Source organism: Oncorhynchus gorbuscha, linkage group LG18, assembly GCF_021184085.1.
Source record: "Oncorhynchus gorbuscha isolate QuinsamMale2020 ecotype Even-year linkage group LG18, OgorEven_v1.0, whole genome shotgun sequence".
In the NCBI taxonomy this organism is placed as follows: Eukaryota; Metazoa; Chordata; class Actinopteri; order Salmoniformes; family Salmonidae; genus Oncorhynchus; species Oncorhynchus gorbuscha.
This window is the reverse complement of record NC_060190.1, coordinates 63,589,427-63,605,585: the sequence shown is the minus strand read 5'-3', so window position 1 is coordinate 63,605,585 and position 16,159 is coordinate 63,589,427. Positions and strand designations below refer to the sequence as shown.

The window sequence follows — 16,159 nt, the reverse complement described above, 5'->3', positions numbered from 1 at the left end:
GACAGATAGTGGGTATGACAGTAAGGGACAATAAGATGTGCAGGGCGTGACTGAGAGTGAAGCAACATAGAGTCTGTGAGCTTTGAGGATACAAAGCATTATAGTACCTCCATTATGGGGTGGAGGGCCACACAGTAGCACCACTGCCTGGCCTTCTCTCACTGACACTGTGTTCCTGGGCTTTCTGCTGAAATTCTGTAGATCTGTGAGGAGGCAAAGACAAAAGGGCTTTTATTAGTTTCAGACTTCTACAGTACAACAGCCTCTATAGTGCAGTGATATTCTGGGGGACATTTTCATATTGAAGACCATTTTCCTCTCTATGCACTTTTATTATACCTCATCCACTTTAGTTCCCTGCTGATACCAACAGAGACGTGTGAACAGGGAGAGGCGTAAATGCATAAATACCTTCCTCTAAACTGGATTTACAGATCACTTTCACTTTTCATTAAATGCTGCTGCCTTATAAGGAACAACAAACAGCACTAGGGACCACAAACCTTGGCAAATATCATCCAAATCCCAAGAGGGGACAGGCAAATATCACAAATAATAAAGTCATAACTCATCTCATCCAAGGCTTATCACCATTTAAATGAAAAGATCAAGTATGAACCCCCTACCTGCATGAATATAACAACCCCCTACCACCTGCGATTGGTTATAATTTCCCTAATGTAATGGTTTAGATTGGTTAATTAGCTAAGCCTGGCAGTAAACCTGCATTGTAAAGTGAAACAATATAAATCAATGTTCTACTGACACATGAACAGCCAACCAGGTCTACCAATTAAAGATGGGACAACGATAAACAAGCAATCAGCAAGGAAGATCATCTCGGTGGACTTTTATAACTGGGTTGCTCTTAGTATCGTCTCCGGAGATGTGAATATGTTGATGGATTTTTAGGATAACTTTAGTCTAAAATGATCTATCTTTTCATAAGCTATAAGAGGGAGTGAATTTCTACAGTGCATTTGAGTGAGAGGAAGAGAAAAGGAGCCTTCCGTTGTTGAAATGCTCCAGATGATGTGCTCCTCAGGGTGTAACATTAAGCCAGTGTTAAAACCAAGCTACGATTCAGACTTACACTAATCACTCATGGAGCTGCAGGCTTAGTGCATGTCAACATGGCAATTACCCCCAATAATGTCTCTTTTCAAATTACACCACGGAATGAGAGCAAAAACACTTTTTGTGTTCGTAACCTGACTGATTCGCTTATGTTGTACTCAGTTGTATGTCAAATCACAGCAAATCGCACCTTCATTCGATGAGAAACAGAATGTGTCTAAGAAGGAGTAGTGGTCTAAATTCACTTGAATTGTTGCTTGTAGTAGATAGAGGACTAGATGTACTCACATGCAAACTGCACCTTGGCCTCCCTGCTGATGATGGTTCCAAAGGTATTGGTAGCAATACACTGGTAAACACCCCCATGATGTGTTGCATGAGGGTTATTGATCAACAGGTTTCCTTCAACCAGGTTATAGTTCAAATCCATGTCAATCTCTCTCCCATCAACCTTCCATCTGTAGAGCAACACACACAAACACAATTATTCATCACTATCATGTTTCTATATAACTGATGGAGTTTAGGAAATGGAGACAATATACACAAAAAGGATAAAACAGTCTTCTCAGTTGAAGATAGAGGGGAAAAAGAGGAAAGGTATGAAAAGTTAAAGGGACAAACACCTACTTATAATATGGGGCTGGGTTCCCCTTTGCTTTACAATTGATGAACACCTTGTTGTCCTCAAACCTCAAGGGGAAAATGCTGTCACTTGGTTCTTGACTGAAGACGGGTCCATGGCGAGGGTTTCTCTCTGAGTGAAAGAGCACAACTGTTTTAGTTTTACCTTGCTGTTGACAACTAATGCCTGAATGGTAAAAGCAATTCCCGAGGAGAATTACTGAGGCCAAATGATAAGTTGTATGAACCTAAACCCAATTATGTGCCAAATCGTTTCATTATACAGACAGTAGTCTTAGGCAACAAGAATAGCCCACAGTGTTGACATGAGCGAGGACAAATACTACACTGACACAAGAGGCCAATTAACTGATTACATTCTCTACACCCAGTAGCTCTGCATGCATATTATGACTCTTCAGTTTACAGAAGAACCTGACATATCCTAGTGTTTTCCTTCTTTCCATTTGAATTCTTACCAACGTGCAGTATGTTGTTGGCATACCCATGGCACGCATGGCAGCTCAGTCAGGTCTGTTGTTTTGGTAAGCTGTAGCCAACACACCAATTCAACAGAGTAATTACCCCATGTTAATCTAATTAACTCCACGGAAATGTAGCTATCATTCCCACAATGGTTAAAGTCCCTTCCAACAGAACTAACAATCTTCACTATTCATACAGTAGGCTAAAGTACCCTGGTGTAGAGACATACAGTAGGCTAAAGTACCCTGGTGTAGAGACATACAGTAGGCTAAAGTACCCTAGTGTAGAGACATACAGTAGGCTAAAGTACCCTGGTGTAGAGACATACAGTAGGCTAAAGTACCCTGGTGTAGAGACATACAGTAGGCTACAGTATCGCGGTGTAAAGACATACAGTAGGCTACATTATCCCAGTGCTGAGACAAACAGTAGGCTACAGTATCCCGGTGTAGAGACATACAGTAGGCTACAGTATCCTGGTGTAGACACATACAGTAGGCTACAGTATTCTGGTGTAGAGACATACAGTAGGCTACAGTATCCCAGTGCAGAGACATACAGTAGGCTACAGTATCCTGGTGTAGACACATACAAACGCCTACAGTATCCCGGTGTAGAGACATACAGTAGGCTACAGTATTCCGGTGTAGAGACATACAGTAGGCTACAGTATCCTGGTGTAGAATCACACAGTAGGCTACAGTATCCTGGTGTAGACACACACAGTAGGCTACAGTATCCTGGTGTAGAGACATACAGTAGGCTACAGTATCCCGGTGTAGAGACATACAGTAGGCTACAGTATCCTGGTGTAGACACATACAAACGCCTACAGTATCCCGGTGTAGAGACATACAGTAGGCTACAGTATCCCGGTGTAGAGACATACAGTAGGCTAGAGTATCCTGGTGTAGACATATACATTAGGCTACAGTATCCCGGTGTAGAGACAAACAGTAGCCAACAGTATCCCGGTGTAGAGGCATACAGTAGGCTACAGTATCGCGGTGTAAAGACATACATTTTTTACATTACATTTAAATCATTTAGTAGGCTACAAATTATTATGACATCCAGTGGGACAGTCAGAGTGCATCTAAAACTTAGGGGGGTGGGGTGAGAGGGATTACTTAACCTATCCTATATACAGTAGGCTACATTATCCCAGTGCTGAGACATACAGTAGGCTACAGTATCCCGGTGTAGAGACATACAGTAGGCTACAGTATCCCGGTGTAGAGACATACAGTAGGCTACAGTATCCCGGTGCAGAGACATACAGTAGGCTACAGTATCCTGGTGTAGACACATGCAAACGCCTACAGTATCCCGGTGTAGAGACATACAGTAGGCTACAGTATCCCGGTGTACAGACATATAGTAGGCTACAGTATCCTGGTGTAGAGTCACACAGTAGGCTACAGTATCCTGGTGTAGACACACACAGTAGGCTACAGTATCCTGGTGTAGACACACACAGTAGGCTACAGTATCCTGGTGTAGAGACATACAGTAGCCGACAGTATCCTGGTGTAGAGACATACAGTAGGATACAGTATCCTGGTGTAGACACACAGTAGGCTACGGTATCCTGGTGTAGAGACATACAGTAGGCTACAGTATCCCGGTGTAGAGACATACAGTAGGCTACAGTATCCTGGTGTAGACACGGTTTCCGGTTTGGTGCGAGTGGTCGCATCGGCGCTTCGCTCCCGCAGGTAGTATAACTTTTTACATTTCATTATATTTCATTATAGCACAACGGTTTGATTTGTCTAATCTTAGCAATTTCTTCTCAGCTAGCTACATAGCCGTCTTTGTATCAAAGATAATTGCGTAACTATCGTATTTCGCCGTCCTAACGTAGTCTTCACTAGCCAGCTAGCTAACGTCCACTGATTAGCTGCACTGGGAAAACTATTACACTCAACTGAACGACTTGATCAGTGTAGTGTTAGCTAGCTACATAGCTGTCTTTGCTGTCTTCGTATCTTCGTTCCAAGATAATTGTGTTGTTTAGGTTTAGAGTGTGTAGTCTTAGAGTGATTATCTTAATTTACCGAGGTTAGCTAGCCAGCTATTTGTCGTCCTTAACGTAGGAGACTCTGCTAGCTAGCCAACAGCTAGCCAACGCTAGCCAACGTCTTCTGAATAGAACTCAACAACCCGGTCGCATTCACAGGTAGTATCACATTTTCATTTCATTTCATTACAGTACAACGGTTTGATTTGTTTGATCGTAGCTAGCTACATAGCTAGCTACATAGCCGTCTTTGTATCAAAGATAATTGTGTAGCCTAGAGCGATTTTCTAGGTTAGCTAGCCAGCTATTGTCGTTCTTTTAACGCAACGTAACGTAAACAACACTACTAGCTAGCCAGCTAGCCCCGAATAGCAGCACTGTAGAAACTATTACACTCAACGGAACGACTTGATTAGTGTAGTGTCAACAACGCACCCACTGCCAGCTAGCCTACTTCAGCAGTACTGTATCATTTTAATCATTTTAGTCAATAAGATTCTTGCTACGTAGCTTAACTTTCTGAACATTCGAGACGTGTAGTCCACTTGTCATTCCAATCTCCTTTGCATTAGCGTAGCCTCTTCTGTAGCCTGTTAACTATGTGTCTGTTTATCCCTGTTCTCTCCTCAATGCACAGACCATACAAACGCTCCACACCGCGTGGCCGCGGCCACCCTAATCTGGTGGTCCCAGCGCGCACAACCCACGTGGAGTTCCAGGTCTCCGGTAGCCTCTGGAATTGCCGATCTGCGGTCAACAAGGCAGAGTTCATCTCAGCCTATGCCTCCCTCCAGTCCCTCGACTTCTTGGCACTAACGGAAACATGGATCACCACAGACAACACTGCTACTCCTACTGCTCTCTCTTCGTCCGCCCACGTGTTCTCGCACACCCCGAGAGCTTCTGGTCAGTGGGGTGGTGGCACCGGGATCCTCATCTCTCCCAAGTGGTCATTCTCTCTTTCTCCCCTTACCCATCTGTCTATCGCCTCCTTTGAATTCCATGCTGTCACAGTTACCAGCCCTTTCAAGCTTAACATCCTTATCATTTATCGCCCTCCAGGTTCCCTCGGAGAGTTCATCAATGAGCTTGATGCCTTGATAAGCTCCTTTCCTGAGGACGGCTCACCTCTCACAGTTCTGGGCGACTTTAACCTCCCCACGTCTACCTTTGACTCATTCCTCTCTGCCTCCTTCTTTCCACTCCTCTCCTCTTTTGACCTCACCCTCTCACCTTCCCCCCTACTCACAAGGCAGGCAATACGCTCGACCTCATCTTTACTAGATGCTGTTCTTCCACTAACCTCATTGCAACTCCCCTCCAAGTCTCCGACCACTACCTTGTATCCTTTTCCCTCTCGCTCTCATCCAACACCTCCCACACTGCCCCTACTCGGATGGTATCGCGCCGTCCCAACCTTCGCTCTCTCTCCCCCGCTACTCTCTCCTCTTCCATCCTATCATCTCTTCCCTCCGCTCAAACCTTCTCCAACCTATCTCCTGATTCTGCCTCCTCAACCCTCCTCTCCTCCCTCTCTGCATCCTTTGACTCTCTATGTCCCCTATCCTCCAGGCCGGCTCGGTCCTCCCCTCCCGCTCCGTGGCTCGATGACTCATTGCGAGCTCACAGAACAGGGCTCCGGGCAGCCGAGCGGAAATGGAGGAAAACTCGCCTCCCTGCGGACCTGGCATCCTTTCACTCCCTCCTCTCTACATTTTCCTCCTCTGTCTCTGCTGCTAAAGCCACTTTCTACCACGCTAAATTCCAAGCATCTGCCTCTAACCCTAGGAAGCTCTTTGCCACCTTCTCCTCCCTCCTGAAGCCTCCTCCCCCTCCCCCCTCCTCCCTCTCTGCAGATGACTTCGTCAACCATTTTGAAAAGAAGGTCGACGACATCCGATCCTCGTTTGCTAAGTCAAACGACACCGCTGGTTCTGCTCACACTGCCCTACCCTGTGCTCTGACCTCTTTCTCCCCTCTCTCTCCAGATGAAATCTCGCGTCTTGTGACGGCCGGCCGCCCAACAACCTGCCCGCTTGACCCTATCCCCTCCCCTCTTCTCCAGACCATTTCCGGAGACCTTCTCCCTTACCTCACCTCGCTCATCAACTCATCACTGACCGCTGGCTACGTCCCTTCCGTCTTCAAGAGAGCGAGAGTTGCACCCCTTCTGAAAAAACCTACACTCGATCCCTCCGATGTCAACAATTACAGACCAGTATCCCTTCTTTCTTTTCTCTCCAAAACTCTTGAACGTGCCGTCCTTGGCCAGCTCTCCCGCTATCTCTCTCTGAATGACCTTCTTGATCCAAATCAGTCAGGTTTCAAGACTAGTCATTCAACTGAGTCTGCTCTCCTCTGTATCACGGAGGCGCTCCGCACTGCTAAAGCTAACTCTCTCTCCTCTGCTCTCATCCTTCTAGATCTATCGGCTGCCTTCGATACTGTGAACCATCAGATCCTCCTCTCCACCCTCTCCGAGTTGGGCATCTCCGGCGCGGCCCACGCTTGGATTGCGTCCTACCTGACAGGTCGCTCCTACCAGGTGGCGTGGCAAGAATCTGTCTCCTCACCACGCGCTCTCACCACTGGTGTCCCCGAGGGCTCTGTTCTAGGCCCTCTCCTATTCTCGCTATAAACCAAGTCACTTGGCTCTGTCATAACCTCACATGGTCTCTCCTATCATTGCTATGCAGACGACACACAACTAATCTTCTCATTTCCCCCTTCTGATGACCAGGTGGCGAATCGCATCTCTGCATGTCTGGCAAACATATCAGTGTGGATGACGGATCACCACCTCAAGCTGAACCTCGGCAAGACGGAGCTGCTCTTCCTCCCGGGGAAGGACTGCCCGTTCCATGATCTCGCCATCACGGTTGACAACTCCATTGTGTCCTCCTCCCAGAGCGCTAAGAACCTTGGTGTGATCATGGACAACACCCTGTCGTTCTCAACCAACATCAAGGCGGTGGCCCGTTCCTGTAGGTTCATGCTCTACAACATCCGCAGAGTACGACCCTGCCTCACACAGGAAGCGGCGCAGGTCCTAATCCAGGCACTTGTCATCTCCCGTCTGGATTACTGCAACTCGCTGTTGGCTGGGCTCCCTGCCTGTGCCATTAAACCCCTTCAACTCATCCAGAATGCCGCAGCCCATCTGGTGTTCAACCTTCCCAAGTTCTCTAACGTCACCCCGCTCCTCCGTTCTCTCCACTGGCTTCCAGTTGAAGCTCGCATCCGCTACAAGACCATGGTGCTTGCCTACGGAGCTGTGAGGGGAACGGCACCTCAGTACCTCCAGGCTCTGATCAGGCCCTACACCCAAACAAGGGCACTGCGTTCATCCACCTCTGGCCTGCTCGCCTCCCTACCACTGAGGAAGTACAGCTCCCGCTCAGCCCAGTCAAAACTGTTCGCTGCTCTGGCCCCCCAATGGTGGAACAAACTCCCTCACGACGCCAGGACAGCGGAGTCAATCACCACCTTCCGGAGACACCTGAAACCCCACCTCTTTAAGGAATACCTAGGATAGGATAAGTATTCCCCCCCCTTTAAGATTTAGATGCACTATTGTAAAGTGACTGTTCCACTGGATGTCATAAGGTGAATGCACCAATTTGTAAGTCGCTCTGGATAAGAGCGTCTGCTAAATGACTTAAATGTAAATGTAAATGACACACAGTAGGCTACAGTATCCTGGTGTAGAGACATACAGTAGGCTGCAGGATCCTGGTGTAGACACACACAGTAGGCTACAGTATCCTGGTGTAGAGACATACAGTAGCCTACATTATCCTGGTGGAAAGACATACAGTAGGCTACAGTATCCTGGTATAGAATCACACAGTAGGCTACAGTATCCTGGTGTAGACACACAGTAGGCTACAGTATCCTGGTGTAGAGACATACAGTAGGCTACAGTATCCCGGTGTAGAGACATACAGTAGGCTGCAGGATCCTGGTGTAGACACACACAGTAGGCTACAGTATCCCAGTGTAGAGACATACAGTAGCCTACAGTATCACGGTGTAGAGACAAACAGTAGGCTATAGTATCCTGGTGTAGACACACACAGTAGGCTACAGTATCCTGGTGTAGAAACACACAGTAGGCAACAGTATTCTGGTGTTGAGACATACAGTAGGCTAGAGTATCCTGATGTAGAGACATACAGTAGGCTACAGTATCCCGGTGTAGAGACATACAGTAGGCTACAGTATCCTGGTGTAGAGACATACAGTAGGGTACAGTATCATGGTGTAGAGACATACAGTAGGCTACAGTATCCCGCTGTTGAGATATACAGCAGGGTACACTATCCTGGTGTTGAGACATACAGTAGGGTACACTATCCTGGTGTTGAGTCATACAGTAGGGTACACTATCCTGGTGTTGAGATATGCAGTAGGGTACACTATCCTGGTGTTGAGATATACAGTAGGGTACACTATCCTGGTGTTGAGACATACAGTAGGGTACACTATCCTGGTGTTGAGATATGCAGTAGGGTACACTATCCTGGTGTTGAGTCATACAGTAGGGTACACTATCCTGGTGATGAAATATACAGTAGGGTACACTATCCTGGTGTTGAGACATACAGTAGGGTACACTATCCTGGTGTTGAGTCATACAGTAGGGTACACTATCCTGGTGTTGAGACATACAGTAGGGTACACTATCCTGGTGTTGAGATATACAGTAGGGTACACTATCCTGGTGTTGAGATATACAGTAGGGTACACTATCTTGGTGTTGAGATATACAGTAGGGTACACTATCCTGGTGGCTTTTCACAGCTACAGTCACATTTTCTTATGTCCCCTTTGAAAATCACCTGTTTTTTTATTTTTTATTTCATATGGTCTCTAACCTTGACGACTAGGACAAAGAGAAGTAGTCCCTCCCGCATCATCACCCTAATGAGAGTTTGGGGGAGAAGCATCGCCTAAGGTGAAGGCCTCCTTTTTTTTACCAGCCTCGAAGGGAGGTGCTTCATTTCCCGATGTGCTTTAAATGAAATAAATTAATGAACCTTTTATAGCTTGTCTATTCGACCTGGGAAAAGCTTCATGTAAGTTTGAGAGAAGTCACCCTGGCTTGCAGTCACCCTCCTCAAACTAAACATGCACACTGAATATAAATTATACATGCATGTATGTAAATGCTAACTCAATGATGGGGAAAATACATAAACTTCTTCACATTCCGTTACCCCCTCCTCCTCATTCCGTCATCCCCTCCTCCTCATTCCGTCATCCCCTCCTCCTCATTCCGTCACCCCCTCCTCCTCATTCCGTCACCCCCTCCTCCTCATTCCGTCACCCCCTCCTCCTCATTCCGTCATCCCCTCCTCCTCATTCTGTCACCCCCTCCTCATCATCCGTCATCCCCTCCTCCTCAATCTGTCATCCCCTCCTCCTCATTCCGTCATCCCCTCCTCCTCCTCATTCCGTCATCCCCTCCTCCTCCTCATTCCGTCACCCCCTCCTCCTCATTCCTTCACCCCCTCCTCCTCATTCTGTCACCCCCTCCTCCTCATTCTGTCACCCCCTCCTCCTCATTCCGTCATCCCCTCCTCCTCATTCCGTCATCCCCTCCTCCTCATTCTGTCACCCCCTCCTCCACATTCCGTCACCCCCACCTCCTCATTCTGTCACCCCATCCTCCACATTCCGTCACCCCCTCCTCATTTTCTTACCCTCTCCTCATTCTGTTACCTCCTCCTCATACTGTTTCCCTTTCCAGGCTGCCTAGATCCATAGGTGTCCCTGAGAAAGTGCTGACTTAAGACAAAATGCTAAATAAATGGAGATGGAAGAATAGGAAACAACACAATGGCCACCTGCTCCATACACTGTATAAATGTAAATACATTTGTCTGATGACTTGTAAACATTCGGCTTGACTTCCATTTATATCTGTCAGAAATGCCTGTCAACTTCAAACGTCTCCTATTTCTGTAGATAGTTCATAATACGCTAACAGTATTATGACATAACTGTGTGGGAGGTACTAGGCTCTATTGAAACTCCAGAGCTCTGCCTTTACCAGGTCACTCAGGTGTATGGAATAGGAATTCAGGTTAGCAATTGGGACCTTACAGTTAGTTGTGTGTTGAGTGTTTTGGCAGAGGGCGAGATATAGAAGGATAAGGAAGTGTTAATCCCATTGTACAAGGAGATACAGTACCAGTAAGAAGTGGGACATATGACATGAAGAATGAGAAATACAACATAGATTAGCAGGATAGAAACCATTGTGAATTCATCACAAACTCTACAACTTTCACTTCAAGTTTGACACACGATTAAAACAAACATTTTTTAACCAATGTTTAGAAACGGTATAATCTTTTCAAATTATATCATAAAAAAGACTGGTGGAGTTGTCACACATGCAGCTAACAAAACTATATGGAAATATCTGCTCTGTCCAAAATTACAACTAATTAATTGCATCATTACCGCAAAAAATGGAAGCAGCAAGTGGAAGGAGGAGAAAGTAAGGAACTTGTCTGTCGGCCGTGTATTAAAGGCCAAAATTGGTTTAAGAAAATTGTGATAAATAAAAGAAATATACCCGTTTGATTTAAGGACTAAAGAATTGACAGCTGTGCCATACAGATTGCATAACAGTTGGGAAGAGATTTTTGATGTACCGATTCCATGGCACATGGTTCATGAACTGACACCTAAAACAACGCTGGATTCAACATGGAGTTTTTCCATTTAAATTATACAAAGAACTTGCAACCAATAGAATGTTATATATATGGAGGCAACAACCATCCCAGCTCTGCAGATTTTGCTGCGAAGAGACAGAATCATTAGATCATTTGTTTTGCTACTGTCCTTAACTAGCTTGTTTTTGGTCGCAGGTTCAGGAATGGCTGAAGAATTTACCTTGAGCTAACTCTGCAAATAGCACTACTGAGTGATTTCAAAAGTCAGTCAATCGATCAATTATATAACAATACTAGCAAAAATGTTTATGTTTAATTTACAATCTGTAGAATCTTTGAGAATAGAAAGGTTCAGAACTTTTGTGAAACACAACAGCACAGTAGATAGAGATAGATGAGAGGGGTTGAGGGATTGGACTAAAATCAAACCTAAGACAACTAATGTAATATATACTGTGTCTGTAAAATATCTATATAGTATGTATAAGCTGGAAGTAGAAGCCTAAGTGTTGTTGTCCATTAGTTACTCCAATTAGGGGAGTGCTGTTAGGGTTAGGGAAAATGATATGAATCGCTGAAGTTGGAAACTTTTATCTCCCTCACCAACTTCAAACATCTGCTATCTGAGCAGCTAACCGATTGCTGCAGCTGTACATAGTCTATCGGTAAATAGCCCACCCAATTTACCTACCATATCCCCATACTGTTTATATTTATTTACTTTTCTGCTCTGTTGCACACCAGTATCTCTACCTGTACATGACCATCTGATCATTTATCACTCCAGTGTTAATCTGCTAAATTGTAATTATTCGCCTACCTCCTCATGCCTTTTGCACACAATGTATATAGACTCTCTTTTTTGTTCCTTTTTTTTCTGTACTGTGTTATTGACTTGTTAATTGTTTACTCCATGTGTAACTCTGTGTTGTTGTCTGTTCACACTGCTATGCTTTATCTTGGCCAGGTCGCAGTTGTAAATGAGAACTTGTTCTCAACTAGCCTACCTGATTAAATAAAGGTGAAAAAAAATATATATATATACACATACATACATCCACACACAATAATAATACCAGTGGTAAATCTCTAACAGCATGCAACCTGGGTGAGAATGGCATGATACTTTTTGAAGAGATAAGGAAAGGATAACACAGACATGCAAGAGATGAGTGTGCAGATCAGGTGTGGTATCAACGGCGACTTGGGGGCCATCTTACCAGCAAGGCAGACCTTGAGTGACAGAAGGATTAACAGTTCCCATGGCAACAACATCTTCAATTTCCAAGGTCAAAGATTTTCTTTTCTCCCATCCAATTGCCAGTGAGAGTAGAATATTTCCTGTGTAAACTCTGCTCCTTTTAGCTGTGGAAGGAGAAAAGATGAAATGGGCAATGCGGCAACAATCCTTTTGCAATATACACTGAGCCTGTTGAAAAACGTAACTGGAACTTGAGGAAAATCAGTGAGCCATTAACAATTCATTCATCTAATAAGCAGAGCCAAGACCCTGTCCCTGAGGGGCAGCTAGCAGCTTATCCATGGGAGATGATATTTGGTGTATACATTCTGCTGCTACAATATCTCCCCGGAGCACAAGTCAAGGGAGCGAGAAAAAAGATTCAAGGCTTACAGCAGCAACCGATGAGCAGCACAGCCCCCCTGCCAAAGGCAATGTTTAGATTTCTCTCAAACTATTGTTGGTTCAACACATTTACACTGAAAATAATGTGAAGCATATACAGATCTGCATGCATTTCTCTCCCCATATATCCATGAAAAGGATGTGCTGGGGAGGTGTTCGATGTGAGACTTTTAAAGGGCAGGGAATAAGACAGCGTGGTGAGACATATTAAATTAAACAGCCCTCTATTGAGAGAACTAGAGAGAGCAATCCACATAGTGGAAAGGCATTCAATCCACTTCAAAACAGAGCGGACACAGACAGAGACGATATCCTCTATGAATCATGAGGGAACTGTTACTGCTGTGAATTCTAAAAGCAAAGTCTTGCTGCTATACACATTCCATTTACAGGCTCTGATCAGCAGTTCCAGACAGAGGGTCGGGTATCAATAACAATAGACATTATATTGTGCCGGTATCAGGTATTTATTTGCCGGAGTATTAATAGGCCTAATGGGAGATGTTTGAATGGGAGACGTTTGAATGAATATTGTTATTTTAATATTGAGTTTATTTTTATAGAAACAGTGCACATTAATCAACATTTCAGTAAAATTGCCGGTTTTAGCCAGCCGGCTAATTTTCAATCGCAGTCCCTGGGCAGGTTATTAAAAACAATCACAATAACAATAACAATGCAGACAAACAATGAGCAGTGAGCACAAGCAGAGCAACATAGGACAAGCAACACGTAGCACGCAGACAGAGCAACATAACACATAAAGCAACAAAACAAAATCCAGAAAAGAAACACTTTGTTTCCATACCTCACAAGCTACAGACAACAGACAACATGGAGAGCTGCAATACACAGCTAGGTTCACAAATCTGATTGGCCCTTGGCCATGTATTTATGTTTTTTTGTGAAGATGTGATAGGTGGTGCAGTTGTGTGTGTCTGATGGCAGTGTGACATGGGAAGTTCTAACAGAGAAAGAAGATTGCCTGCTTTTCCTTAAGGGAACTATACACTCACCTCTCACGGCAGAACTTGTGGATCTGCTACCATGGGTTTGAGTTAACAAAAGTACTAAGTGGAGGGGGAAGCAGGTCATTTAGGAACTTGAATACAAGACATTCGTCAGTGTATTGCACAAGATTTTCCCAACTCAGAAGCTCGTGGTTTCTGAAGATGTAACAGTGTTGATGGCTATTGAGCTTTCTATCAAGCACTTTATGAGCCTGTTTGTAGACAGACTGAATTGGTTTTAATTTTGTACAGCAAGCTTAGGCCCAACTAGCCAAGCAGTATGTTAAGAGGGAGAGTATCATAGCATTGAACTTCAGTTTTGCTATCTGTAGTCGAACAATTTGCTTGCTTATTTTAGTTAGATATTACTGGACTGTTGGAGCTAGGAGCACAAGCATTTTGCTACACCCGCAATAACATTTGCTAAATATGTTTAGGCAACCAATAAAATGTGATTGGTGCAGTACATTTCAGAAATAATATATAATATAATCAAATCACAATTTATTTGTGACGTGCGCCGAATACAACAGGTATACCTTACCGATAAGTGCTTACTACAAGACCATTGTTACAAGTACAGAAATCATACAGAAATCATCACCATATGATGCAAAACGCAGCATCATACAGGTATGATTTCTGTATTCTGAAAGTTACATTATCTTGAAAACTTGGTTGCCGACAAGAAAAACAATTTGGGACTATGTCAATATCGGACCAATAAAACAAATACCAAACTATTGTTTTAGGTGGAGTTGTCCTTTGAACAACAATGCAAAGTTGAAAAAAAGTAGGAAAAATGCTTTAAATAAACTCTATAAAACACTTTATAAAAACAATAACAAGACTATATACAAGCGGTACAGAGTCAAAGATCAGGGATATGGATTAGTCAAGGTAATTGAGGTAATATGGACATGAAGGTAGGGGTAAAGTGACTAGGCATACAGTAGATTATAAACAAAAAGTAGCAGCAGCATATGTGAAGAGTGTGAATGAATGTGAATGTACACTATATATTGAAAAATATGTGGGCACCCCTTCAAATTAGTGGATTTGGCTATTTCAGCCACACCCATTGCTGACAGGTGTATAAAATCAAGCACACAGCCATGCAATCTCCATAGACAAACATTAGCAGTAGAATGGCCTTACTGAAGAGGTCAGTGACTTTGAACGTGGCACCGTAATATGATGACACCTTTCCAACAAGTCAGTTTGTAAAAATTTCTGCCCTGCTAGAACTGCCCCGGTCAACTGTAAGTGCTGTGAAGTGGAAACGTCAAGGAGCAAAAACACGATAGGCCACGCAAGCTCACAGAACGGGACCGCAGAGTGCTGAAGCGCATTACTCATAACAAACGTCTGTCCTTGGTTGCAACACTCACTATTGAGTTCCAAACTGCCTCCGGAAGCAACGTCAACACAATAAATGTTAAATCGGGAGCTTCAAGAAATGGGTTTCCATGGCCGAGAAGGCACACACAAGCCTAAAATCACCATGCGCAGTGCCAAGCGCCGGCTGGAGTGGTGTAGAGCTCACCGCCGTTGGACTCTGGGGCAGTGGAAACGTGTCCTCTGGAGTGATGAATCACGCTTTACCATCTGGCAGTCTGACAGACAAATATTGGTTTGGCGGATGCCAGGAGAACGCTACCTGCCCCAATGTATAGTGGCAACTGTAAAGTTTGGTGGAGGAGGAATAATGGTCTGTGGCTGGTTTTCATGGTTCGGGCTAGGCCCCTTAATTCCAGTGAAGGGAAATCTTAACGCTACAGCATACAATGACATTCTAGATGATTTTGTGCTTCCAACTTTGTGGCAACAGTTTGGGGAAGGCCCCTTCCTTTTTCATCATGACAATGCCCCTGTGAAAAAGCAAAGGCCATACAGAAATCTTTGTGGCAACAGTTTGTCAAGCTCGGTGTGGAAGAAGCAGGTGTATACATACTTTTGATCATGTTGTGTTTGTGTGTGTGTGTGGAGTCAATATGCATGTGAGTTTTGTGTGTGTTTTGTGCGTGTTTGTTTGTATATGTGTGTGAGTGTGTGCTGGAGTGTCAGTGTAGTATGTGTGAGTGTGCGGTGAGTGTGCGGTTAGATTCCAGTGTGTGTACATCGAGCATGTGCAAAAAATTACATAAATAGTAATAAAATAAGGTGGTCAATGCAAATAGCCATTTGACTAACTGTTCAGCAATCTTTGGCTTGGGGGGTAAAAGCTGTTAAGGAGCCTTTTGCTCGCAGACTTGATGCTCCCGTACTGCTTGCCATGCGGTAGCAGAGAGAAAGGTCTATGACTTGGGTGGCTAGAGTCTTTGACAATTTTTAGGGTCATCCTCTGACACCACCTGGTATAGAGGTGATGGATGGAAGAAGCTCGACCCAGTAATGACACTGGGCCAGGATGGACGCACGAAGATCTGTGCCTTGCACAGGTCGGATGCCCTGGGAGCAGTTGCCAATACCAGGCAGTCATACAATCTGTCAGGATGCTCTCGATGGTACAGCTGTAGAACCTTTTGAGGATCTGAAGTCCCATGCCAAATAATTCTAGCCTCCGGAGGGGGAATAGGCATTGTCGAGCCCTCTTTGTGTTATG

At 44.6% G+C, this 16,159-nt stretch overlaps 1 protein-coding gene across 1 annotated transcript in view; it reads right to left on the bottom strand.

The window, feature by feature from the left end:
• The window catches only part of LOC124003565 (contactin-4-like), a 45,576-nt gene extending 33,326 nt beyond the window's left edge, over positions 1–12,250 (bottom strand). Inside the window, exons 1-4 of the mRNA XM_046311922.1 lie at positions 12,120–12,250; positions 1,708–1,834; positions 1,366–1,535; positions 108–203 (exon numbers count right to left, since the gene is read on the bottom strand). Coding sequence (XP_046167878.1) covers positions 108–203; positions 1,366–1,535; positions 1,708–1,834; positions 12,120–12,174 — 448 coding nt within the window. The 5' untranslated portion in view covers positions 12,175–12,250. The remainder of the gene's footprint in view (positions 1–107; positions 204–1,365; positions 1,536–1,707; positions 1,835–12,119) is intronic.
• Positions 12,251–16,159: the final 3,909 nt, after the last annotated feature.